The sequence below is a fragment of the Ornithorhynchus anatinus genome, chromosome 20, assembly GCF_004115215.2.
Source record: "Ornithorhynchus anatinus isolate Pmale09 chromosome 20, mOrnAna1.pri.v4, whole genome shotgun sequence".
Taxonomy (NCBI): Eukaryota; Metazoa; Chordata; class Mammalia; order Monotremata; family Ornithorhynchidae; genus Ornithorhynchus; species Ornithorhynchus anatinus.
Window position 1 is genome coordinate 13,342,510 of NC_041747.1, and position 25,681 is coordinate 13,368,190.

Below are 25,681 nucleotides of genomic sequence, written 5' to 3' on the forward strand. Positions count from 1 at the left end.
CAGGCCCGGGCTCTAGCCACTAGATCGTGAGATGGCTGGGAGGTTCCGGGGATGACCTCTGCCTGGGAAGCGGCCTGCCGCTGTCGGCTTCTGAGAGCGAGCTTGGTTTGGATCACCAGAGGCTCCCCTTTGGACGCTGCAGAGAGAAGGAGCTGGAAGGTGAAACTCTTCATTTTTTTATGGCATTGGTTAAGCACTTACTATATGCCAGGCACTGTTCTAAGTGTTGGGGGAGATACAGGGGAATCAGGTCAGACACGGTCCGTGTTCCACATTGGGCTCACAGTCTTAACCCCCATTTTACAGATGAGGTACCTGAGGCACAGAAAACTGAAGCGACTTGCTCAGAGTCACACAGCAGACGTGGTGGAGCCGGGATCAGAACCCAGATCCATCTGACTCCCAGGCTTGTGCTCTATCCACCAGACCATGCTGCCCGTCCCAGTTTTGACTTGGGAAAGGCAAAATCATCAGCATCATCATTATCATGGTATTTATAAAGCACTTACTATGTGCAAGGCACTATACCAAGCATTGGGGATAGATATAAGCAAATCGGGTTGGACACATTCCCTGTCCCACATGGAATAAACCATTCGTTAGGTTTCTTACTGTGTGCAGAGCACTGTATTAAGCACTTGGGAGAGTACAATATCACAATAAGCAGACACATTCCCATGTGATTCCACATGGGAATCACAGTCTTCATCCCCACTGCAGGTGAGGGAACTGAGACACAGAGAATCATAATAGTAGTTATAATAATAATTATGGTATTTCTTAAGTGCCTGGCACTATATTAAGCGCTGGGGTGGATACAAGCAAATCAGGTTGGACCCAGTCCCCGTCCCACATGGGGTTCACAGTCTCAATCCCGTTTTACAGATGAGGTACCTGAGGCCTCCGAGAAGTGAAGTGACTTGCCCACGGTCACCCAGCGGACGAGTGGCGGAGCCGGGACTAGAACTCAGGTCCTGCTGACTCCCACGCCCGCGGCTTCAAGCTGTCTGTCCCAGTTTTGGAGTGGGATGGGCATCGAATGGAGCAGCCGCGCTGCCGCTCGAGCAGACCGTTCGGCGGGCCGGTCAGAAGGCTGGCAGGGGCTCTGCAGGGATATTAGTCACCCTCTTGCACAGCGACCAGATACCCTGAAAAGTAACTGGGTGGAGGCCGTCTAAATCAGCAGAGCAAGCTAACCTTTCAGTAGGAGGTGAGCTCATCTGGCCCCTGTTTCAAACAATTAAAGAGCAGAGAGCAAACTGAATCCACCCCTTTCGGTGAGGACCTTCGAAAGGGAAAGCGAAGCTCTTTACGAACAAGGAATGTGTCTATCGTTGTAATGTACTCTCCCAAGTGTTTCGTACAGTGGTCTGCACAGAGTGAGTGCTCAATAAATACAACTCACTGACATTCCTCGGAGAAGTCCTTGCAGAGCTCTCTCCCCTAGTCTGGACAGGGTGCCGGGCTCCGTCTTAGCGTCTTCAGGGCCTTCCCTATTGGAACTACAAAGGCAAGGCCTTTGTAGGCCTCGGGAGACAACGGACAGGTCACCTTCCTCACTGAACACCAAAATTTCCGTCTCGACTTGTTTTCACTGATGCCCGCCTCCTGGCTTTCTCTGCCAGGGGTAGGGGCAGGCTGAACAAAAATTTACGCAGTCAATTATACCGACAGGCCTGCAGAACTGAAGAGAGCTGAAAATGCCACTCTGAAGATCAAATTCCTCCTCCCTCCCATTCCATGACTTGGCAAAGGAGCCCATCTCTAGAGTTATTTTAATAATGACATTGGTTAAGCCCTTACTGTGTGCTAGGCACTGTACTAAGCGCTGGGGTGGACACAGTTCTGCATTCAGTACTCAGTAAGTACCCACTGGTTCTGAACACTGCCCCAAACTGTTTCTCTGATTGATAATAATTATGGTATTTAAGCGCTTACTATGTGTAGAGCACTGTTCTAAGCACTGGGGTAGATACAGGGTAATCAGATTGTCCCCTGTGGGGCTCACATTTTTAAATTCCCATTTTTACAGATGAGGTAACTGAGGCACAGAGAAGTTAAGTGACTTGCCCAAGGTCACACAGCAGACAAGTGGAGGAGCCGGGATTAGGACCCACGACCTCCGACTCCCAAGCCCGGGCTCTTTCCACTAAACCACGCTGATTGAGAGATGATGGGAGTCTGTTCCCTGGAACTCTGGCCGGAAAGCAGCTTTTAGTAGCAGCTGCCACGTGCCTCATGGATAGAGCAGGGGCCTGGGAGTGAAGGACTTGGTTTCTAATCCCACCTCCGCCACTTATCTGCTGCGGGACCCTGGGCAAGTCTCTTCGCTTCTCTGTGCCTCAGTTCCCTCATCTGTAAAATGGGGATGAAGACGTGGGACAGGGGCTGTGTCCAACCTGATTATCTTGTATCTACTCCAGTGCTTAGGACAGAGGTTGGCAAAGAGTAAGTGCTTAACGAATACCACAGTTATCGTTAATTATTGGTGAAAGGCAAGGGTCAAAACTGAAGAGGAGAGGTGCCCTGATGGGCTTCTTTTCTTCTTTGGGGGTCGTCGCAGAAATACTCCCCTCATGCCCTGACTGCCCAATGTCAGCCAAGTGAGATTCAAACAAGCGGAATTTGAACCTGAGGCCTCGTCAGAAAACCAGACAGCTTCCGGCCTGGGATGCCTCTTAAAGGCTCATAAAAATAAAGGCATTTCTGGAGTCGGGAGCTGCTGTTTCCAAGGATGGTTATCGGTCCCTTCGAAGCCCCCGGCTATACGGGCCAGCTGAAGAGCAGATCGTCAACAACTGCTTGCTTTCGCGTTTAGGCTTATCTTTTTTTTTCATAGAGCTAATACAATTTTCCCCGGGAGCTCACATTTCTTGCCCAAGCTGATGTATTCATGGGAAATTAAATTCTGATTTGATAAAAGCTGGGTCCTGGCAAACAGGGTTGGAGATCTCAGAGAAAACATGAATTCCTTATCTGTGGCTGCAAAGCACCTGGCTAGCAATGTGCTCACTGGCTTGGCCTTTCAGAAACAGAAGGAAGCGGTCCAAGGGAAGGAATTAATTTCTTAGACTCGGGAATTTCCCATCGCTTCACTTGCCCTAGATTTCAGGATGGATCTCTTGCTTCACTGTAAAATGCCCATTTGCTTGGCATGTTAATGAAGTTTGGAACCTGGTCATCCACTATTTAATACACACCAGCAAGGTTAATCATACGGCAAAACACTTTACCAGCTGCACACATATACAATGCTAAAAACAGAGCACCAAAACAGTGCTCCGTACACAGTCAGTGCTCAATAAATACCACTGATTGGTTACTTGACTGACTACAGTCTTTCTTGTCCAGGGAGGCAGCAAGGCCTAGAGGATAAAGCTCGGGCCTGGGACTCTGAGGACTTGGGTTCTAATCCCAGCTCTGCCACTTACCTGCTGTGTGACCTTGGGTAAGTCACATCTTTGTGCCTCAGATCCCTCATCAATCAATTAGTGGTATTTATTGAGCACTATGTGCAGAGCACTGTCCTAAACGCTTGGGAGAGTACAGAACCATAGAATTAGCAGACACTTTTCCTGCCCATAAAGAGCTCACAATCTAGAGGACTGTAATGTAAACGGGGATTCGATACCTGTTCTGACTCTCACCTAGACTGTGGGCCCCAAGTGGGACCTGTTTATCTTGCATCTACCCCAGTGCTTAGTACATAGTAAGTACATACACAGTGCTTAACAAATATTATTAATAATAATAATAATGATGATATTCCCAACAGCACTTTGCGTATTGCCCACATTAGTCAAAACACCATATGTTTTTTCTGGACCAATGCTGCATCTGATTTGAATACTCACCTCCTTATGTGGACACACACCACCCATATACACACAAAATCATACACATTCTCCATTAATTATCTATTAATCCACAAAGGGTAAGAAAGTCAGAGGCTTTTCCCTCTTTTTCCCTCTTTTCATCATCATAACGGCCACACATTTCTTCCCAAGGATTTTATTCTCCTTCTCTCTCTGATCTCCACATTTCAAAGCCCCTGCTAAAATTTGCCTACCCTATAAAACTTCCCCAATTAATTCCCAGCCCCAAAGTTGCTTAAACAGCCAAAAGAAAGGAGTATGGTGTAGTGGATAGAGTATGGGCCTGGGAGGCAGAAGGTCATGGGTTCTAATCCCGGCTCTGCCACTTGTCTGCTGTGTGGTCTTGGGGAAGTCACTTCACTTCCCTGTGCCTCAGTTACCACATCTGGAAAATGGGGATTCAGACTGTGAGCCTCATGCAGAACGCAGGACAGGGACTGGGCCCACCTTGATTAGCGTGTAACCACTCCAGCTCTTAGCACAGTGCCTGGCACAGTGCTTAACAAATACCATTATTATTATTACTATTAATAAACCCATCAGCCATCTGAGCAATTATGAAGGTATATGAGTCCTCAGTGTATTTGCATATACTTTGCTTAGACTGTACATTCGATTGTTGTAAGCTCCCTCTAGGCTGTCGGAGAAAAGGAATAGCTGCGTGTCCACCACCTCTGCATTATCATATCCCTCCAAGGCTTCATACAGTGCCCTGCACCCAGTAAGCACTCAATAAATAGGATTGATGGATTGGAGTATCTGGTATTCATTTTTAAAATTTACTTTCCTCCACTGTTCTTTTAGAGCAAATGTGGCCTTCAGCCACGCTCACTGGCTCCGGAGAGGAACCGGTCTTATTTACCAACTCGGGGAAGAGAAACTCCACGGAACAAGGACATGGCAGAGGGTGGAGGGAGCAGAGAGCGGTTTGGGAGAATTAAAAGCACCTCGGCGGAGAGTCTCATCGAAAGAAAGGTAATGCCCAGTGAAAGGAGTTGCAAAACTGGCAGAAAACAGCACGAAACACACACTTATTCCTGAAAAATGAGGTAAGGCCTCGGCCTCCTCTAACTCTCAGAATTTACTGCCATCACTCATACCTTTTTTCAGCAGGCTTCCTCAGAGCACAAGCGATTTTGCATATTCCATATGAAATACAACAACTCGGCGATTTTCTCAGTAATAAACTCCACGCACGCATGACAAATCCAAGCATGCAAAATGTTTAACATCCCAGTTCACCGTTACTTTGGGGACGAAAGCCGATTATGAGTTATATGCCACAATAAATAGGGCTCGATGTATCATAAAGCAATTTATAGTTCATAAAAATGACAAAATGTACCTGTCAGCTAGAACGCGGAGAGGAGACCTCTGTGCTGCCTGCTGGAAGAAAGGGCAGAGATGTTTATTTTATATTCTGACTTATGAATCATGAGCTCAATCAACACTTAAGAAAATGTGTTACACGCATTCTTTTCGTGCGGCCAAATCCAGATGAGTGGACTGAAACCTGCTGCTGTGGTGTGTTCACCATAATACTGGGGAATTATCCTGAGCTGCCACAACATTTTGGAAATTAAGGGGGCTATTTTATTCAGGTGATTTTCAACAGGTCTCTGGGAAGCCAAATCAGGCTCAAGTTTCCCCCCCCTTTTAAAACAATAATCATAATGATAATAATATTACTTCAGTGCTTACTATGTACTGTTCTAAATGCTGGGGTAAATACATTCATTCATTCAATAGTATTTATTGAGCTCTTCCTGTGTGCACAGCACTTTGCCAATGCTTGTGAGAGTACAGTTCAACAATAAACAGACACATTCCCTGCCCACAGCGAGCTTACAGTCTAGAAAGGGAGACAGACACGAACAGAAATAAATGACAGATATGGACATAAGTGCTGTGGGGCTGGGAAGGGGGAATAAATAAAGGGAGCAAATCAGGCGACGCAGAATGGTATGGGAGAAGAGGAAAAGAGGGCTTAATCAGGGAAGGCAACTTGGTGGAGGTGCAGAGGAGGGCGTGCTAGGCAGATTGGCGCCTAATCCCCTCCCCTCGCGGCTCCCGGCCCCTGCTGCTCTCTCCCCACTTCTCCCCCTTTTAGTCACCCCAACTACTGTCATGCTTCACGCAAACTGTTAGTACAGAGCTTTGCACGCAATAAGCACTCAATAAATACGACCGAATGAATGAACGCTCCCGCGGCCGGGGAAGTCCAGAAATCCAACATGGAGTCCAGCTTGGGAGGGACTAGGCTGCGGTCACATCTGGGTTCTGAGACGCCCCTCCCTCCATGCGGGACCATTCAGAGGGGAGCCCCTTAGGCCCCGGGCCACATTGGGGTCCGAAAGAGCCAGATATAGCTCCTCCCAACCCACCGCTTGCTGATCCTTGCTGACTTTCCTCCCTCCCGTCCCCTTCCCTTTTCTCCCTCCCCATCAGCCCGGATCTACTTCCTGGAAGGGAACAAGGAGGCCTGCAGCTCTGCGATTGTTGAGCTTACCATCTAGAGGGAGAGATGGACATTAATATAAATTGCAGGCATGTACATAAGTGCTATGATGCGCATAAATTCCGTGATGAACAGAAGTGCTGTACAATCTGACCGAGTTGGGTAGATGTGTTCCCTGCCCACAAGGAGCTCACAGTCTAAATGAGCTGAAAAAAATATCTCCTTTAAAAGAAATACACGTTCCAACAGACTCACCTTCCAACCGAGAGTCAAGAGGAAAAAGCTGTTCCCTAAAAAGCCTTAATCCCCATTTTACAGATGGGGTAACTTAGGCACAGAGAAGTGAAGTGACTTGCCAAAGGTCACACAGCACTCCTCCTCTTTCCTTCCCACCCCCGACCTCAGTCCCAGAGCACTTATGAACATATCCGTCATTTATTTGTATTCATATCTGTCTCCCTCAGACTGTAACCTCATTGCGTGCAGGGAATGTGTCTGTTATATTGTTATACTGTCCTTTTCCAAGTGCTTAGTGAATGCTCAATAAATATAATTGATCAATTGATTGAAAATGACTGAGCCAGGATCAGAATCCAGGTCCTTCCAACTTCCAGGCCTGTGTTCTCTCCACTACACCATGATGCTTCTCAGGAAACCAAATGACTGAGAACTAGTATTATTGACTCAAACACAACTAAATTTAGAAGAAATATCAAATACATATGAGCAGTCCTGCTGTTTAGGGAAGGATTATTGATTGTCAGGATCACTAAACGGGAGGCAGCGTGGCCTAGTGGAAAGAGCACAGGCCTGGGGGTCAGAGGACCTGGGTTCTAATCCGGGATCCACTACGTCCCTGCCGTGTGACCTTGGGCAAGTCGGCTTAGTTCTCTGTGCCTCAGTTCCCTCATCTGCAGAATGGGGATTCAATACCTGTTTTCCCTCCTACTTAGGCTGGGAGGCCCACGTGGGACCTGAGTCATTCATTCAGTCATATTTATTGAGCGCTTGCTGTGTGTACACTTGGGAGAGTACAACAGAGAAGCAGTGTGGCTTAGTGGAAAGAGCACGGGCTTAGGAGTCAGAGGTCGTGAGTTCTAATCCCAGCTCCGCCACTTGTCTGCTGTGTGACCCTGGGTAAGCCACTTAACCTCTCTGTGCCGCAGTTACCTCATCTGTAAAATGGGGATGAAGACTGTGAATCCCACGTGGGACAACCTGATTATCTTGTATCTACCCCAGCTCTTAGAACGGTGCTTGGCACATAGTAAGCGCTTAACAAATACCATCATTATTATTATTATTCTCTGGGCCTCAGTTCCCTCATCTGTAAAAGGGGGATTAAGACTGTGAGCCTCACCTGGTACAACCTGGTAACCTTGTATCTCCCCCCAGCGCTTAGAACAGTGCTTGGCACAGAGCAATCTCTTAACAGATGCCATCATTATTATTATTACTGTTCTACTGTACTCTCCCAAGCACCTAGGACAGTGCTCTGCACAAAGCAAGCACTCAATAAATACAGCTGACTGCCAGACTCAGAGCCACCACCGGGAAGTAGCCAGAAGTTCACTGTTCATTGGCAAGGCATTCCACCAAGCACAAAACAAAAGCCTGCTCTCCTGATTTATTAAGCTTCTAATCTGTCTTCATCTATTATCTATGCCACAATGCACGAAAATGGGTGGCTCTTAGTACCAACTATTGCATTTCCTACAACTTTAATAGTCTGGTTCTGACTGTGCCATTTAATCTGCATTTTATTCCACATCATTAACATCTTTACTGAGGCCAGCTCACGATCCATCAAGGAAGGAGACGAGAATAGGTTACACGTTCTTCAGACTTCCTCAAAATAAGGGGCAGTGCCTTTTTTTGAGAAGAAAAAAATAAGCACGATGGTATTAGATTAGAGGCTGGTAACACAATTCAAAAGCCTACAAAATTTATGAGTGTTTTTAAAGAAACCACTTTGGATTTTGCATATTATTTTATCTCTGGAAAATAATGAAATACATAAACATAGCTTCAAAACTTTACTGCTGGGGATGAAACAGCTAAGAAAAAAAAATTACTTAGGTGACTCATGAAAAACTATTCCCAGTAAATTCGATGAATTGTCCAATTTTACTTGTTCAGGAACCATAGATTACAAGAAACGAGGCTTTATCTCCCCACCCTCCCACCAACCCAAGCACCTCTTCCTCCACGCTATTCACCACAAAATGGGTTATGGATACATATAGGAGGATATTTCATCGATCCGCGCAGGGTTCATTAATCATTCATGAAATATTCTAGCAGCAGTCCAACTCTACGAGGCAAAATAAGTTTTCTGCCGGCAGTAATCGTTTTCAGGATCTCATTCTCTGGAGATTACATCTCCTCTCTCCATCATTTATTACCACGAGCCGGGCCTCGGGAAGCATGATCAGTTGATATTCAGGATTCGCCGTGGGTTAAATGGGCTACCAAAATTACTTGAGGGGGTCACATGTTGCAATCTGTTGCGGAAGGGAAATCAGCGTGGGAATGAAATGCCTTTATTGCCCTTGGGGTAGAGCGGAGAGCAGGGAGTCAACTCACGGTTTTCTGGAGAGGCAAGTGGAAGAAATCGAATGGGGAGCAGAGGAGAACATCCTGAGTTTCGCAGGAGCCCAAGACACTGTGTTCTCAGCCAGCTGTCACTCACTCATTCAGTTGTATTTATTGAGTGCTTACTGTGTGCAGAGCACTGTACTAAGCGCTTGGGAGAGGACGATATAACAACATTCAAAGAGCCAGCATCTCACTGTGCGTTTTGTTAAATGGTGATCACGGACCTACTGATGCCCGCTAAATGGGAATGGAACATGGCAGCATGGATTTTGAAGAGGATATCCCTCTGGGAATGCTGGCTGGCCTAATGGATAAAGCACAGGCCTGGAAGATAGAATGATCCGGGTTCTAATTCTGGCTTTGCCACTTGTCGGTTGTGTGACAGTAGTGTCTGCAGATACACTGCAGACCTGGGATTAGAACCCAGGTCCTTCTGACTCCGAAGCCTATGCTCTATTCGCTAGGCCACTCTGCTTCTCACTCGGTGTGTCTGTCCACTTTTTTGTGTTTGGTCTGAATATCTGTTTCTACCTTTGCACTGATTCTCACGGAGATTTCCCCCAGCTCCCAAAAGTCACATCCATCACCCCAATAAATGATTGTCAAACAGCGACGGATCTAGTTTTATTTTGGCCACCAGGGACGGTTTCACCTACGCTCATTCCCCAAATTCACCGGTGTTTCCACTTCCGAGCACATAGTACCCGAGTTGATCGCCGCTGAATTGTGTTTCTCTATTTCTGAGCCCCAGGAGGGCAGTTAGACTGAAGGCCACATCCTTGAGGGAGCCTAGGGCTCTCAGACTGGGCTCTTCTCTTATTGTCCAGGTCTAGACTTCCCAGTAGATTCTTTTCAGAGTTTCATTTCCTGTTGCACTCGGAAACACAGCATATTCGACCATCTCTTGCGGGTGGTATCTGCTCAACTTGTCTCAACCTTCCCCTGAGGTTCCAGGGAAACTTCAGCTCACCCTGGGCTGTATCACTTAGACTGGCAATCAATGGTATTTATTGAGTGTTTACTGCATGCAGAGCACCGTACTAAGCACTTGGGAGAGTACAACGATAAACAGTCACGTTCCCTGTCCACAACAAGGTTACAATCTAGAGGGTGATATGGATCCTGAATATTGCTTGTAGCGGCGTCTGCCACCTAGCCCTGATTTAAGTATTACAGGCCTCAGGCTTTCTGGATTTTCTCTCTTACTTCCCCATGGAGGGCCATCCATTTGTTGGAAATCTGATACTTCCTTTAGGTCAGTCAAGCAACCAATCAATGGTACTTACTGAGTGCTTACTCTGTGCAAAGCACTGTACTAACCATATGGGAGAGTACAATAGGGTAGGTAGACGTAACCCTTGTCCTTAAAGTGTTTACAGGCTGCTGTGTGCACAGGATTGTGCTGAGTACTTGGGAGGGTATTACAAAATAGAAGTGGGGAGGAGGAGGAGGAGGAGGAGAAAAAGGAGGAGAAGAAGGAGAGGAGAAATGAAGGCCATTCATTCTCAATCTTCTTCACAGGCTCCTCCTCTGTCTCCCACCGCCTAACTGTGGGGGTCTTTCAAGGTTCAGGTCTGGGTCTGCTTCTATTCTCCATCTACACCCACTCCCTTGGAGAACTCAATCGCTCCCATGACTTCAACTACTACCTCTCTGTGGATGACAACCAAATCTCCATCTCCAGCCCTGATCTCTCTCCCTCTGTCCAGTCTCATATCTTCTCCTGCTTGGCTGTCCTCCTGTCACCACAAGCTTAACAGGTCCAAAACAGACTTCCTTATCTTCCCAACCAAACCCTGGCCTCCTCCTGACCGTCCCATCACTGTAGACGGCACCACCATCCTTCCTGTCTCACAAGCTTATAGCCGGCCTTATCCTTGACTCCTCTCTGTCATTCAACCCATATATTCAGTCCATCATTAAATCCTGACACTGAAATCTGCTCTTCTCCATCTAAACTGCTATCATGTTAAATCAATCACTCATCATAGCCCACCTGGATTATTACATCAGCTTCCCTGCTGACCGCCCAGCCTCCTGTCTCTCCCCACTTCAATCCATACTTCACTCTGCTGCCCAGATCATTTACCTACAAAAACGTTCAGGATATGCCACCCTGCTCCTCAAAAGACTCCAGTGGTTGCCCTTCCACCTCCATAGCAAACAAAAAATTCCTCACCATTGGCTTTAAAGAACTCCACAACCTTGCTCCCTCTTACCTCACCTCACTACTCTCCTTCTACATCCCAGCCCGACTAACTGGAATGCCCTCCCTCCTCAAATCCGACAATTACTCTCTCCCTCATGAATGCCTTATTGAAGGCCCATCTCCTCCAAGAGGCCTTCCCAGACTATGCCCCCCTTTCCTCTCTTCCCATTCCCTTCTGCGTCACCCTGACTTGCTCCCTTTGTTCCTCCCCCCACCCCAAGCCCCACACCACTTATGTACATATCTGTCATTTATTTATTTGTATTGATGTCTGTCATCCCCCACTCCAGACTGTAAAATCTTTGTGGGCAGGGAATGTTTCTGTTTATTGTTGTATTGTACTCTCCCAAGCGCTTAGTAGAGTGCTCTGCCCACAATAAGTGCTCAATTATTATAAAATGAATGAGAAAGAGGAGGAGAGAGAGGATGAGGAGCAGAAGGAGAAGGAGAAGATTTGTTAAGCACTTACTACAGAGCCTGCAATAACCTGCTGTGTGACCTAAGGCAAGTCTCTTAACCTCTCTGTTCCCAGTCCTGACAGCAAAAGGAAATTATTCCTTTTCCTGGGAAATTATTCCTGGGAAGGAGCGTGGCTCACTGGAAAGAGCCCAGGCTTGGGAGCCAGAGGTCATGGGTTTGAATCCTGGCTCTGCCACTTGTCAGCCGTGTGGCCGTGGGCAAGTCACTTAACTTCTCTGTGCCTCAGTGACCTCATCTGTAAAATGGGGATTAACTGTGAGACTCAAGTGGGACAACCTGATTACCCTGTATCTACCCCAGTGCTTAGAACAGTGCTCTGCACATAGTAAGCGCTTAACAAATACCAACATTATTATTATTATTCCTGGAATGCTGGAGGCCTTTACCACCCACAACGCCTCAGAATGTCTGTCCCAGGAACTTTACTTATACTGGAGCTGAGATCAAGTCAGGTGTGGTTTACTTCAGGTGTAGCATGTGGCTCAGTTTTCTCATTTATAAAATGGGAATAAGATCTCTGCTCTACCAATGAGATTGTGAGCCCCCGGTGGGGCCGGGACTGTGCCGAATCTGTCGATGTCTATCTACCACAGCATTTAGCACAGTCCTTGGCTCAGAGTAAGCTCCTGATAAATACCATAATTTTTAACTGGGAAACACTGTGTTGGTTTTTAAAGCCTCCCTCCTCATTCTGCCCCTTCCCAAAAGTGATGTTGATTATATTGGAAATACTTTTTCCTTGCAGTAGCTGACACCAGCATCACCGCATAAATGTGAATGTGGTCAAATAAGGTTAAAATCACTGCCTGTGAAGAAATTCCCTCTTCTTTTATTTACGGTTACAGTAAAATGGAGTTACTCAACTCAGCCTTAGGGTTGATTAAAAAAAAAAAATCATCCCTAAATCCATCAGCAGGAATTTTTTTTTTTAATCAACCCTAAGGCTGAGTCGAATAACTCCATTTTACTGTAACCATGTTATATTGTATTCTCCCAAGCACTTAGTACACTGTTCTGCATTCATTCAGTCATATTTATTGAGCGTTTAGTATGTGCAGAACACTGTACTAAGTGCTTGGGAGAGTACAATCTAACAGACACAGTCCCTATAGGGGGTTCATTCATAGTGCTGGAAAAGATCTGAGAGAGAGAGTGATTTTAAATTAAGGTAACTGTACCATCTTCAATGTCCCTGACTTGGCAAGAAAGCTTTCATTCAGTAGGACATTCCAATGGTATATTTAGCTTCATTTAAATGTAAAAGCAAACAGGCCCCAGTCCTTATTTGGCACTATCATTTTACTCCACCGCTAAATATTGAATAAAGGTCTAATTCCATCTGTTTCTAAATTTAAGATAATAGCTGCTTTAAATTTTCTCTCCATAGTTGGCAGGCTTAAAATTTTATGTTAGAAAATATCGCATAAGATGATGAATCCATTAAGCCCTCACACAACCAGCACACGTTGTCGATTATCACTGCAGGACTGTGATTTGGCCAACTCCAGCCTAAAGACTCGTCATTTGACTATGGGATAAAAATGATAAAACACAACCGATTTCTGAGGCAGGAAAAAGTCGATTTGGGAAACCGGTCCCTCGGACCAGATTTTGATTGCGCCTTTGACTTCTGTTTATAGAATTCCGCAGAACTCTGGCAGGAAAGGAGAGCACATACCAGGGTGTTGACTTTCATGAACCCTCAGGGAGGTACAACTCAAGATGCCTGGATGAACTTTGGCTACGGAATCCAGACAGGCACAATGGCTCTATTTATTCAGACTTGGCAACCTGAATGCGGACCGAGTCGGTGGGTCATAAATTTTCACGGCCTCGGAACTTCGACGGCAACCAACCTGATCCCGGGAAGAAAAATGCATTCAGCGAAACAGAGTTGGACGGCAAAATCTGTTAGATTATGATTCTACTTACGGGTATTCGTCAGCTAATTTATTTGGTCCCTGATTGACATGCATTGCACAATGCCTTTGGAGAATTTTCTGGAGGCTCTGCTTTCTGTTAAGCAATTTTCATATCGTAAAAGGACAAGGGAAAAAATGAACACTTCATATTGCGATTGGCAATCTGTTTTCAATATAACCCCCGAGGCTGACTTAAGTTAACTAGTGACCTCTGAAAGAAAGAGCAGACCACTGGAATGGCGATGCATTTTGTGCCTACCCATACATCAGGGAGCAGAAAAGCATTAAGCACCACAATTCACCGCGCCGAACAATCTTAATGGCAATTTTGACATCCTCATGCAATAAGGCTTCAGACCCACTCTGAGCCAAATGGATGGCAAAATGATTTCTCCATTCATTAGAAATTAAAAAAAAAGAATGGGTGCTTTAACTTGCAGATTTATGCTAACTACCCGGCTATCTATTACATTAATTGTGGATTAAAAGATAACTTCTCCTCAATGTACGGAGTCAATTATGCCAACAGAGAAATTTCCTCCTACAGATTACATCCTATGATCACTGCCTGTAAAATTAAAATTGTCGGCGTAAATGAATAAACCGTGCTCGTTAAAAGAGAAAATGCATTGCTGTAATTAAAATGAAAAGACTGTCTGACGGTGTGGGGAACGTAATTATATTGAGCCAGAGACACATACGCATCCTGCTTTCACCCGCCCTCCACCCCGGGACTTCCACCCCGTCTGTCATCTCTGACACGCTGTCCGCGATTGATGTTATCTCGGTCCTCCTGGCGGGAAATCTTGACGGTGCCATTCCTCTCTTCCATCTTGGCTAAGAAAGGTTCCTCTTTGCCTTCTCTCTGGGCCCCAACGGAAAGGCGGGAGTGGGAGTGGAATTCCCTTCCCTCATTCGCTTCAAAACCAGGGAACAATTTCCTGTTATCTCATTGCTTTCTCAAGGACCGGTCTGGCCCATTTCCTACAGTCTTTCTGTTTCCTCTCCTCAGGGCAAAGTTTCACTTTGGAGATGAATGAACTGTACTCTAGTGAGCATTCACCAGAAATACCCTTGTGAGGTCTGGGGAAACCTCCTGGAAGCCTAATATGTGGCTCAGGCAGTCTGCCCTCCCTGCTCCCTTTAATTTCAGGGTCTTTTTTCAGGGGGAAGGAGTGGGGTTATACACAGCTGCCGGCAAACTCAGCTACAGTGGTATTGCTTTAGGTGGGAGAAGCAGGCTTGAGCAGATCATTCATTCATCATTTGTATTTACTGAGCACTTACTCTGTGCAAAACACTGTACTAAGCGCTTGGGATAGTACAATATAATAATTAACAGACACATTCCCTGTGCCTTAATCCCAGCAGCCCACAAGGATGGCCTCTAGTGGAGTCTGTGCCCTCCCCCTGCAAACCCAGAGCCCTCTGGAGGAAGATAGAGTGGTCTAGTGAGAAGAGCACAGGTCTGTGAGTCAGAAGATCTGGGTTCTGTGCTGTGTAACGTGGGGACAGTTGCTTAACATCTCTGTCCCTCTGTTTCCTCATCTGCAAAATGGAGATTAAGACTGTGAAACCCATGTGAGCCACAGAAATGCTGCTTCTCTCCTTTCCCATTTCCAGCTCCTCTGAAATACACCTTTCCACCTGGCTCACTCCCACTCTGGAATCTCCCTTGCTTGGCCTCCGAGGACAACAGGAGGGAAGACAGAGACGGAGGCATTGTCGGAAAATAGAGTGTATCAATTCCTTACGGGCCGATCCAGCCTCAGTCTCTGAGACAGGAGACAAAAGGGGGCCGGGGTGGAGGACATTAGCAATCATGATAACGGTGATAACCATTAGGCATTTTGTGTTAAGCATTGTATGGGGTAGGCACCAAACAATCAGATCAGACACAGTCCCTGTCCCACAGTCTAATGGGGAGGGTGAGCAAGTATTTAGTACCCATTTTACAGATCAGGAAACTGAGGCCCAGAGAAGTGACTTCCGCCAAGTCAGATGGCGATTACTTCCTCTCTGTCAACCAACTCTTGGGACTTTTATAGGGCTGAGGGGATAGATACACTTTTCTCACAAGCCATCTATGCTCTGAGCCATAAAACAAAGGCTTAGGTCAGACACCAGATAATCACCTCTCAAGTCTTCCAATGTAAAAAAGAGGTCAATTTCTGCCCCTCGCGCAGACACACAACTTCCATACACAGGGTAGGGTTTTACCACCACCCCAGAGGCAGAGTAAGCAGAATCCCCGGATTATAAAAAAAAAAAAAAAGACTACCAAAAAAAACCCTCCCAGGAATTGCTTTTTGATGATCAGGCCAAGAGCCAGTAATTGCAGGTCAAAGCAGAACAATATAATATGATTAGTGTCAGAGCAAGCACCTAAACCACAGCCCATAAAGCAAGTTTAGTACTGGGAATAGAGGAGAGGCACTATTGGGGGAAATCATTCAAACTATCAGCATGGCAGTCGGGACAGACGTTACTAGGGAAGCGGCACCCGATAAAGGTCAAGTCTGGTAAGAAGGGCTCTAATCCGGTCAGTAATGACCAGCCGATGCAGCTGACCCCCTCGGAGAGGGAGCTTGGAGAAGGCCCAAATCCATGGACATCGCAGGCCCCTAGAATCTAGAAGCAGAATGGCCTAATGGAAAGAGCCTGGACCCAGGAGTCAGAAGAGCCAGGATCAAATTTTGGCTCCCCCTCTTGCCTGCTGTATGACCTTGGGCAAATCAATCCATCCATCAATGGTAGTTATTGAGCGCTTACTGTAGGCAGATCACTGTACTGAGCGCGTGGGAGAGGACTGTACAACAGAGTTGGTAGGCTTGTTCCCTGCCCACACTAGGCTTACAGTTTAGAGGGGAAGATAATAATAATAATAATGTTGGTATTTGTTAAGCGCTTACTATGTGCAGAGCACTGTTCTAAGCGCTGGGGTAGACACAGGGGAATCAGGTTGTCCCACGTGGGGCTCACAGTCTTAATCCCCATTTTACAGATGAGGTAATTGAGGCACAGAGAAGTTAAGTGACTTGCCCACAGTCACACAGCTGACGGTGTTATTCATTCATTTGTTCATTCAATTGTATTTACTGAGCACTTTCTGTGTGCAAAGATCAGTACCAAACGCTTGGGAGAGTACGATACAACAACACATACCCATTCCCAGCCCACATGAGCTCAAAGTCTAGAGGGGGAGATAGACATTAATATATATAACTATTATATATATAAATGAATAAATAAATTACAGGTATACCAAGTGCTCAAATGGTACAGATCCAACTGCAAATCACTTAACTTCTTTGTATCTCAGTTACCTCACCTGTAAAATGGGGATATCTGTTCTCCCTCCTTCTTAGACTGGCAACCCCATGTGGAATGAATACCGTAGCTGAGCTGCTTACGCTGCATCAGCGCTCAGTGCAGTGTGTGGCATGTGGTAATCACTTAAATACCACAAATTAGTTGTCCTCTCCTGGGAAAGAGAAGGTTCCTTGCTAACTGGTGGAAAGTTTCCCAAGTTAGGCAGTCCAGGGGCTTCTAGAGTACGTCACTTAGTATGACCAAGCATAGAACCATTTACTTGGAAAGGGGACTGTGAGAGAGAATCAGGGTCACTGGAATGACTTGGAATCAGCTGCTAAAATAACTTTCCTATTGAGCACACTTCATATGCCACAGCTCGCCTCTCTTCTCTGATATCATCCACTCGTTCCGTTATAGAGTGATCAAGACCCTGCCTAAGAACCTCTCGATTCTTTCCAGCATAGTCACTCTTCTTGAAACTTTCTCTTTGCCCTCTATTTCACCCCACCCTATTCTACCCCTATACATTACTTGTATTTGCAAGTCTAGACAGTTTAATCAGCTGAAGAGCAGTCTATGGTACCTGTGTATGAAATACACTCTTGCAAAAATCAATTGGTAGTCTGAGTACTGTATTACATGGGAAAATAATTTATAATAAAGGCTCTGAAATATCCCAACACCCGGCACGTTTACTAAAAGTTGATGGAATGTTAATACAGCTAATGATGAAAAGAAATGGGGACTTGGAGAATTTGATTTTAGTCTTTTGAAGTCTGCCGTTAACTACGAGAATTTCCCCAGGAGAATCTGAAAACGATGAATATTAAATGCAGATTTCTTTTTCCTTTAGCTAACTGATCAGAAGAGTGTCTGGAAACACAGCAGGATGCACCGTGCTGATCAATCAAAATCGGTGAAGACAATTCCAAGCAAATACAAATAACCTGGCAGAGAACTGGTACATCTATTATTTTACCGAATGGTTTGGCTCACCTCAGCACATCCTTCTTCTGAACGTTCATGACAGCCAAAGAAATCTCAATGGCTCTCAGTGACATTAGTAAAAATCTCACCTGCTCATTCTCTTCGTCGTCACTACTTAACTTGAGGTCATCTTCTAGCATTCTGGAGGAAGAAACAGAGGAGGATGAGGTGTTTAGCTGATCCTGATACATTTGGCACGGACACGGCATTTTAATTTCCAACCACCTTGAGCGGCGCTATTCCATTTGCAAACTTAGAGGGGATGGACATTATTGTCTCCATGGTACAGATGAGGCAATTAAGGTTTAGAGAGGGCAGGTGATTTTTGTCTCAACGCATACTGCAGGTTAGTGGCAGAGCCAAGATGCCTGACTTTCAGCACTGATCTCTCACCACTAGACAACACTAGGACTTTTTGTTGGGAAGATACCAGGAGTGGGGGCAGCCATTTTGGGGTGTGTGGGGTGTGTGTGTGTGTGACAGAGAGACAGGGAGAGAGAAAAAGACTAGGAGAGATGGGTAGGTAGGAATTGCCAGACAAATCACAAATTCAGCATGGTGGAACTCAATGACAGTCAGGCAATCATATTTATTGAGCACTTACTCTGTGCAGAACACTGTAGTAAGCGCTTGGGAGAGTTATTATCATCAAGTGCCATCAAGTCATTTCCGATTTATAACGACTCTATGGTTATATTTTCTCCAGAACGTCCTGCCTTCCGCCATAATCCTTAACCTTGCTAACGGTTCTTCATTATCGTTAATGGTTTCTAACCATCTAGCTGCTGGCCTGCCTCTTCCTCATTTTTCCCTGGACTTTTCCTAGGATTAGTGTCTTCTCCGGAGAATTAGTCCTCTTGGGAGAGGACAATATAACAACAAACAGCTCAGGTTCTTCGTTCTCCTCAAAGAGTCTGAAGCAGGAATCAGTGATCACCCTCAACTCCCCTGAGCCAAAATGTTAACGGAACAAGAGCAGTTTTGGCAGGCAGAGGCCGGGGAGGAGATTCCAGGGTAAGGCCAGGGACCCTCGTTCCGGGCAGTGACACGGTCTGGACTGCAGAGGGAAGGACCCCCTCGATCCTGGGTGTCCCCATGAAGGATTCACAAATACCATATCAAACAAAGCACCGTTTTAAGCGCTGGGCTAGAAGTTTTAAGCACAGCATAGTGGATATGCCTGGGAGTCAGAAGGTCATGGGTTCTAAACCTGGCTCTGCCACTTGTCTGCTGTGTGGGGAAGTCACTTAACTCTTCTGTGTCTCAGTTACTTCATCTGTAAAATGGGGATTGAGGCTGTGAGCCCTACAAGGGACAGGGACTGTGTTCGACTCAATTTGCTTGTATACACTCCAGTACTTAATACGGTACTTAGCACATAGTAAACACTGAACAAATACCATTATTATTATTATAATAATCAAGTCAGATACAGTCCTTGTCCCACTGCTTCTATCAACTATATTTATTGAGTGCTTCCTGTATGCACAGCACTGTACTAAGCACTTGGTAGACTGCAATATAACAGAGTTGGTAAACACAGTCCCTTCCCACAATGAGCTTACAGTCTAGAGGGGAAGACAGACATTAATATAAACAGATGCAGAGTGACAGAATTAAACATCAGGATCTTAAAAATAATAATAGACAACAACAGTATTTAAGTGCTTACTATGTACCAGGCACTGTACTTAGCACCAGGATGGATACAAGCAAATCAGGTTGGACAGAGTCCCTATCCCACGTGGGGCTCACAGTCTCAATCCCTATTTTACAGATGAGGAAACTGAGGCCCAGAGAAGTGAAGTGACTTGACCAAGGTCACAGAGCAGACAAGTGGGGTGCAGGGATAAGAACTCATGATCTTCTGACTCTCAGGCCTGTGATCTACCCACTTAGCCAACCGAGACTTAAATCCCAGGGGGCTGGGAGGGGTTTCTAAAAGAGCTAGATGCTACTGAAAACATATCCAGGCCCGGCCCTAATGGCCAGCTTTGACTGGGGTCACTGCAGCCTATTGCTCACCCCTTTGTTGCAGAAGGAGGCCTGGCTAGCAGATAATCACAGCCACTGCCCCCCCCAATCTGGCCAGAAATGCCAGAGCCACGAGGGGATGGCAAAGGTGGGGGGGTGAGCAAGACAGGATAAACATCACCCCATTAATAATATGATAATAATTGTGCTATTTGTTTAGCACACACTATGTGTCAAGGACTGATCAAAGCACTGGGGAAGATACAAGCTTATCAGCCCCATGGGGCTCACACTCATCATTCCCATTTTACAGATGAGGTAACTGAGTCACAGAGTAGTTAGTTGACTTACCCAAGGTCACACAGCAGACAAGAGGCAGAGTTAAAATTAGAACCCAGGCCTTTGCTTTATCCACTAGGCCAAGCTGCTTTCCCGCAGGCCTCCTTTTGGTGCTCCAGGACTTCTTAAAGGCTCATCTCCCTCCAGCAGTTCTGTAGCTCACAGGACCAGCTGTTGTGCATTAGCAGACTCACTATGATTTGTGCCACCAGAATGTTGGCTAGTGGAACCACTTTAATGGCCGCGGCGGCAGCAAGCCCAGCCCAGAACAAGGCAGCAGTGGCAGAACAAAAGACAAATGATAATAGCCTGCCAGTTCCTCAAAGGAGGTACGTCTTTATATTCTGTGATTCTGGTGTTCCGTGAATTCCTCCCACACTCCTGGAGTTCCTTCTCTCTTTCCTCTCATCTCTTCCATTTCATTCCCTCTCTCCTATCTTGTTCCTTCCCCCCCTCCCCCCCCGCCCCGCTCCTTCATCTTGGTCCTTCTTCCCTTGCTCATTTTACTCCCTCTTCCCCACCCGTTCTCCTCAATCATTTGTTCTGTTCCCTGGAACGTGCTCCTGGAAGCCCAGTCCCATCCCTTTTTCATCTCCAGGAAATTGGTTCACTTTAGGCTTAGAGCAGCCACAGCACCTGTCTCGGCCCAGGAGCGGATATCTTTAAGGGGAAAAATTAATCACGCGGCTCTATTAAATGCAAAACAGATGAGAGTGTTCTACCAGGTGCTGCCACCTCTTCCTTGGGTGGTCCTGGGACCCTCTGGACTCCCATTTCCTTATTTGAAAACGAATCCCACTCGATTTTGTTGCATTACACTCTCCCAAGTGCTTAGTACAGTGTTCGGCACACAGTAAGTGCTCAATAAATACGACTGACTGATTTTTGCTATCACTGATCCCTTGCTCATGTCCTTCTCTCTTCAAATCTGGGAACCATGTGGTGTGGCTATCTTCAAAGTCCCTCGGAAACCCCACCTCTCCACCCCTCATTGACTAATTTCCACCGCTGGTAGATGTGGTATCTGAACAGCCACTCTTACCATATATATGAACTATGTCTGACCTAAGTAACGTGTATCTACTCCAGTGCTAAGAACAGGGCTTGACACATAATAAGCGCTTACACACCATAAAAAAGCCAGAACTCCTCATCTTCCTACCCCAAAACCCTGTCCTTCCCCAAGACTTTCCCATCACTGTAGACGATACAACCATCCTCCCTGACTTACAAGACATTATTTCCAACCCATCTCTCTCACTCAACCCACATATTCAATTTGTCACCAGATCTTGTTGGTTTTACCTTCACGGACTCTCTAAATCCAACCAAACTACTACGATGCTGATCCAAGCAGTTAGCATATCCTGCCTTGACTATTGCCTCAGCCTCCCTACCGTTCACCTCTCCGCTCTCCAGTCCATACTTCACTCAGCTGCCTGGATCATTTTTCTCCAAAAAACATTCAGTTCATGTCTCCCCACTCCTCAAAACCCTCCAATGGTCGGCCATCCACCTCTTCATCAAACCCAAACTCCTTGCCATCGACTTTAAGGTGCTCGATCAGCTGTTTCCTTCCTTCTTCACCTTGCCGATCTCCTATTCCCAATCGAGACTGCTCACGTCACTCTTCAAACACCAAACTGGTCACAGTGACTCAATCTCTACTCTCTCACCTTGTCCATATCCTCCCTCTGACCTGGAATTCCCTCCCACTCATTTGAATAGACCATTTCAAAACCCTACTTACACTATATCTCTTCTAAGAGGCTTCTCTCGCCCTCTCAGGATGGCATCTGGAGAGCTTCCAGTAATCTACCGGTCTCAGCTACAAGAGGGAGAGTCAAGCAGAGGCATATCCGTTCCATTCCTAGCTTGGGCAGTGGCTAGCCAGTGGAAGGCAATCTGCTACAAGTCAAAATCACCTGTGCTGGGCGGCAAGAGGCATGGGAGAGAGTCAAGGGTGGAGACAATTTTACTGTGAGGAAGAAAGTAATGGGAAAGCACTGCTGGATTTTTACCATGAAAACTCTCCGGATACGCTACCACAGTGACTGCAGATGGAGGTGGGGCGTTCTGGGAGAGAGGTGTCCACAGAGTCGCTATGGGTCGGAGACAACACGACAGCTTAAGGTAAGACAAGAGGCTTCCCTAACTATCCTCTATTTCTTCCCTCCTATTCATCCTCTCCCCGCTTCACCTTTGCAACTTGGACTGTACCCCTTAAGCACTTTGATTTTCATCTCTTACCAGGCCCACATCCTTATAATCTGCTTTCCCCATCTGGAAACAGCCTGGGCCTGGAATCAGCAAACAGGAGTTCTGCCTTAGGCAAGTCGCTTCACGTCCTGGTGCCTCATTTCCCCCATCTGCAAAATGGGGATTCAATACCCCTTCTCCCTCATACATTCATTCAATTGTATTTATTGAGCGCTTACTATGTACAGAGCACTGTGCTAAGCGCTTGGACTGCCTCCTTAGACTCTGAGCCCCACAAAGGAACTGATTATCTTGTATCTCCCCCAGGGCTTAGTACAGCGCTTGGCATATAGTAAGCACTTAGTGAATGCCACAATTATTATTAGCGTCCGGGAAGCGAAGCTGACGGCTTGACGAGGGTGGGCAGAGGAGGTGAAAGGCCCAGAATAAAAGAGGTTCTGAAGAATTAAGGCCAGAGAGACTGAAGGTGCCAAGGAGAAGGTATGGAGAAACACATAATCTGTGGTCTAAACACCTGATGAGTGGTTAAACAGCTGTCTGGAGAGCTCTCTGTGGTAATCCAGTTAGCTGTTAGTGCCTAATTAAGACTTCTCGGTGAAGCCTGAACTACATAATTGAGAACTGCGACATTTGAAGGACTCAAACAGTGCATTTTCTAATGCAATTAAGTGATTGAGATGTATTCCCACTACATTTAGGAACCCAGTTAGGGAACGGTTTCTTAAAATTATTGCCGCCGGATGGTCGATGATAAAATGGCTTAAAAACCACCCACTGAAGGCTAAGTCATCAGGCAGGCAAAGGCGGGTAAGCAATTTCGCTGGGACAAACTTATTTCTCCGATCTTAATGATCCTAAAAATTCAGAAGGTTCCAGAGGGATTGAAGGTCAGGGTTTTTTTTGGTGGGATAATCAAGAGTCAACTAAAATAACGCTTCTCTTCATGAAAACCCACCCTTAAGCTCTTTTCCACAAGTGCTGGATTAAATTGAGGAGGGCAGCAATCTCACTGAGATTTCACCATCATATTCTGTGGGTTAGTGGAGAGAGCCCGGGCCTGGGAGTCAGAAGGATGGGAGTTCTAATCCCGGCTCTGCCATGTGTCTGCTGTGTGATCTCGGGCAAGTCAATTCACTTCTCCGTGCCTCGGTTACCTCGTCTGTAAAATGGGGATTAAGATGGTGAACCCCGTGGGGGACAGAGACTATGTCCAACTTGCTTACCGTGTACCTAATCCGGGGCTTAGATCCATGCCTGGGACATAGTAACAAGATCCATAAAAAAACAAAAACACCCCGCTTTTTGTGAAAAGCTCCTTGTGAGCAGGGGTTATGTCTACCAAGTCTGTTAATCAGCTAATCAATCATATTTATTAAGCAATTCCTGTGCGCAGAGCACGTACTAAGCATTTGGGAGAGTACAATACAATACAGTTGGTAGACACGTCCCCTGCCCTAAAGGAGCTTAGTATTATTTTATTCGTTCCCCAGTGCTTGGTACAATGCTCAGCATACAGTAAGGACTCAATAAATATCACTGATTGGTTGATTGGGAATCTCTATCAGAGAGGTGGGATTGAAATCTCCCACTTGTTGCTAAAATCTGGGTTGCCTTCTAGTGCAGTTAAAAAGAAAAAAATCACGTAAAGAATAAAACTCTCCTGGCAGGCAACCCTAATAGTTTATGAGAACCAAAGATTTATATCTTCTTTAGAAAGTGGAAATAATTGTTACTTTTACCTTAGCTATCTATGCGCGACAGATGGTCAAGTACTTCTTAATCCTTGCCTGATTTTTAAAACAAAAGGAATTTGTTTCATAGAGCAGTGTTTTTATATTAACAGGACTAGGCCATTATAATCCACTTAGGACTATTCACATTTAAAGAGTTTATTCTTTTGAAAGTTGTCCTCAAGCTGAGTTATTTTCATATATTTCACTGACTCGAATTGTTGGGTTTTTTTCAGATGTGATATATTTTATATTGCAGTATATTGCATCCTCTTGAGAGATTTTAAATCAAAGAACGAAAAGCTTGTTCTTGGGAAGATACCGGATGATCGGGTCAGATCCATTCCCTGTTCTGCACAGGACTCAGAGTCTAAATCTGAGGGAGAACAGGTACTGAATCCCCATTTTACAGATGAGATTACTGAGGCAGAGAGAAATTAAGTGTCTTGCCCAAGGTCACATGGCAGGCAAGTGGCAGAGCTGGGATTAGAACTCATGTCCTCTGACTCTCAGGCCCATTCTTTATCTACTGATTGTCTCGGTCGATCTGTTTAACTCTATTAAGATTTTCCCAAATGGCATGGCAGTGTTTAGGCAACATTTCTATGTTGCGGGTACGAATGAAGCAGCAATGATAGAAACATATAAATAGTTATATAGTATGTCTAGATTTAAAGGTGTTTGCAGGATCCTCTCCCTCACTTCTCTGAAAGAAAAGGTGGAAGACTTTTGCCCCTTTGTTAATAACTGCTGGTCGTTAAGCACTTACTATATATCAAGAACTGTACTGAGCTGGAGTAGGTTGGCACTAGAGGAGCAAACTGTGCAGGCTGGTTTGTAATAAGAGAGCTGTGAGGTGAATTTACAAGAGGGCAAGGTGACTGAGTGCTCTAAAGCTGACGGTGAAGAGTTCCTGTTTGGTGCAGAGATGGATGGGCAACAACCAGAGGTTCTTGAGGAGCAGGGAATGTTTTTGTAGAAAAATGATCCGGGCAGCAGAATGAAGTATGTACTGGAGTGGGGAGAGACAGGCTGGGAGGACAGCAAGGAGGTGGATCTTATAATCAAAGCAGGATAGGATTAGTGCTTGGATTAACATGGTAGTCTGTATGGAGAGAAAAGGGCAGATTTTAGCAATGTTGTGAAGGTTGAACTGACAGGATTTAGTGGTAGACTGAATATGTGGGTTGAAGCAGAGAGGAGAGTCAAGGATTACACCAAGGTTATGAGCTTGAGAGACAGGAAGGATAGTGGTACTTGCTACCATGATGGGAAAATCAGGGGGAGGACAGGGTTTGGGTGGGAAGATAAGTTCTGTTTTGGACATGTAAAGTTTGAGGTGGTGGTGTGACATCCAAGTAGAGATGTCTGGAAGGCAGAAGGAAATGTAAGAATGCGGAGAGGTTGGAGATGTAGATTTGGGAATCATCTGCACTGAGGTGGTAACTGAAGCCATGGGAGCGAATGAGTTCTCCAAGGGAGTGGGTGTAGATGGAAAATAGAAGGCGACTCAAAGCAGAGCCTTGAAGGACCCCCACAGTTAGGAGGTGGGAGGCAGAAGAGGAGCCCACAAA

The 25,681-nt window shown here is 45.8% G+C and overlaps 1 protein-coding gene and 1 non-coding gene across 6 annotated transcripts in view; one reads left to right on the forward strand and one right to left on the reverse strand.

Annotated features, from left to right (window-relative positions):
• AFF3 (AF4/FMR2 family member 3) overlaps positions 1 to 25,681 on the reverse strand; it is a 271,517-nt gene that overhangs the window by 37,951 nt on the left and 207,885 nt on the right. For 4 of the 5 annotated variants that reach the window (XR_003753929.2, XM_039914931.1, XM_029048242.2 and 1 more), the window contains 2 exons: positions 17,934 to 17,985; positions 5,221 to 5,261 (listed from right to left, as the gene is read on the reverse strand). Coding sequence is in view for 4 of the 5 variants with exons in the window: in XM_039914931.1 (XP_039770865.1) it covers positions 5,221 to 5,261; positions 17,934 to 17,985 (93 nt within the window). In the remaining variant the exon portion in view is untranslated. The remainder of the gene's footprint in view (positions 1 to 5,220; positions 5,262 to 17,933; positions 17,986 to 25,681) is intronic. The other variant, XM_029048240.2, reaches the window with a different exon arrangement.
• LOC114805976 lies at positions 21,936 to 22,073 on the forward strand. The gene has a single exon (XR_003754107.1). It is a non-coding gene; the product is annotated as a small nucleolar RNA SNORA7 (small nucleolar RNA).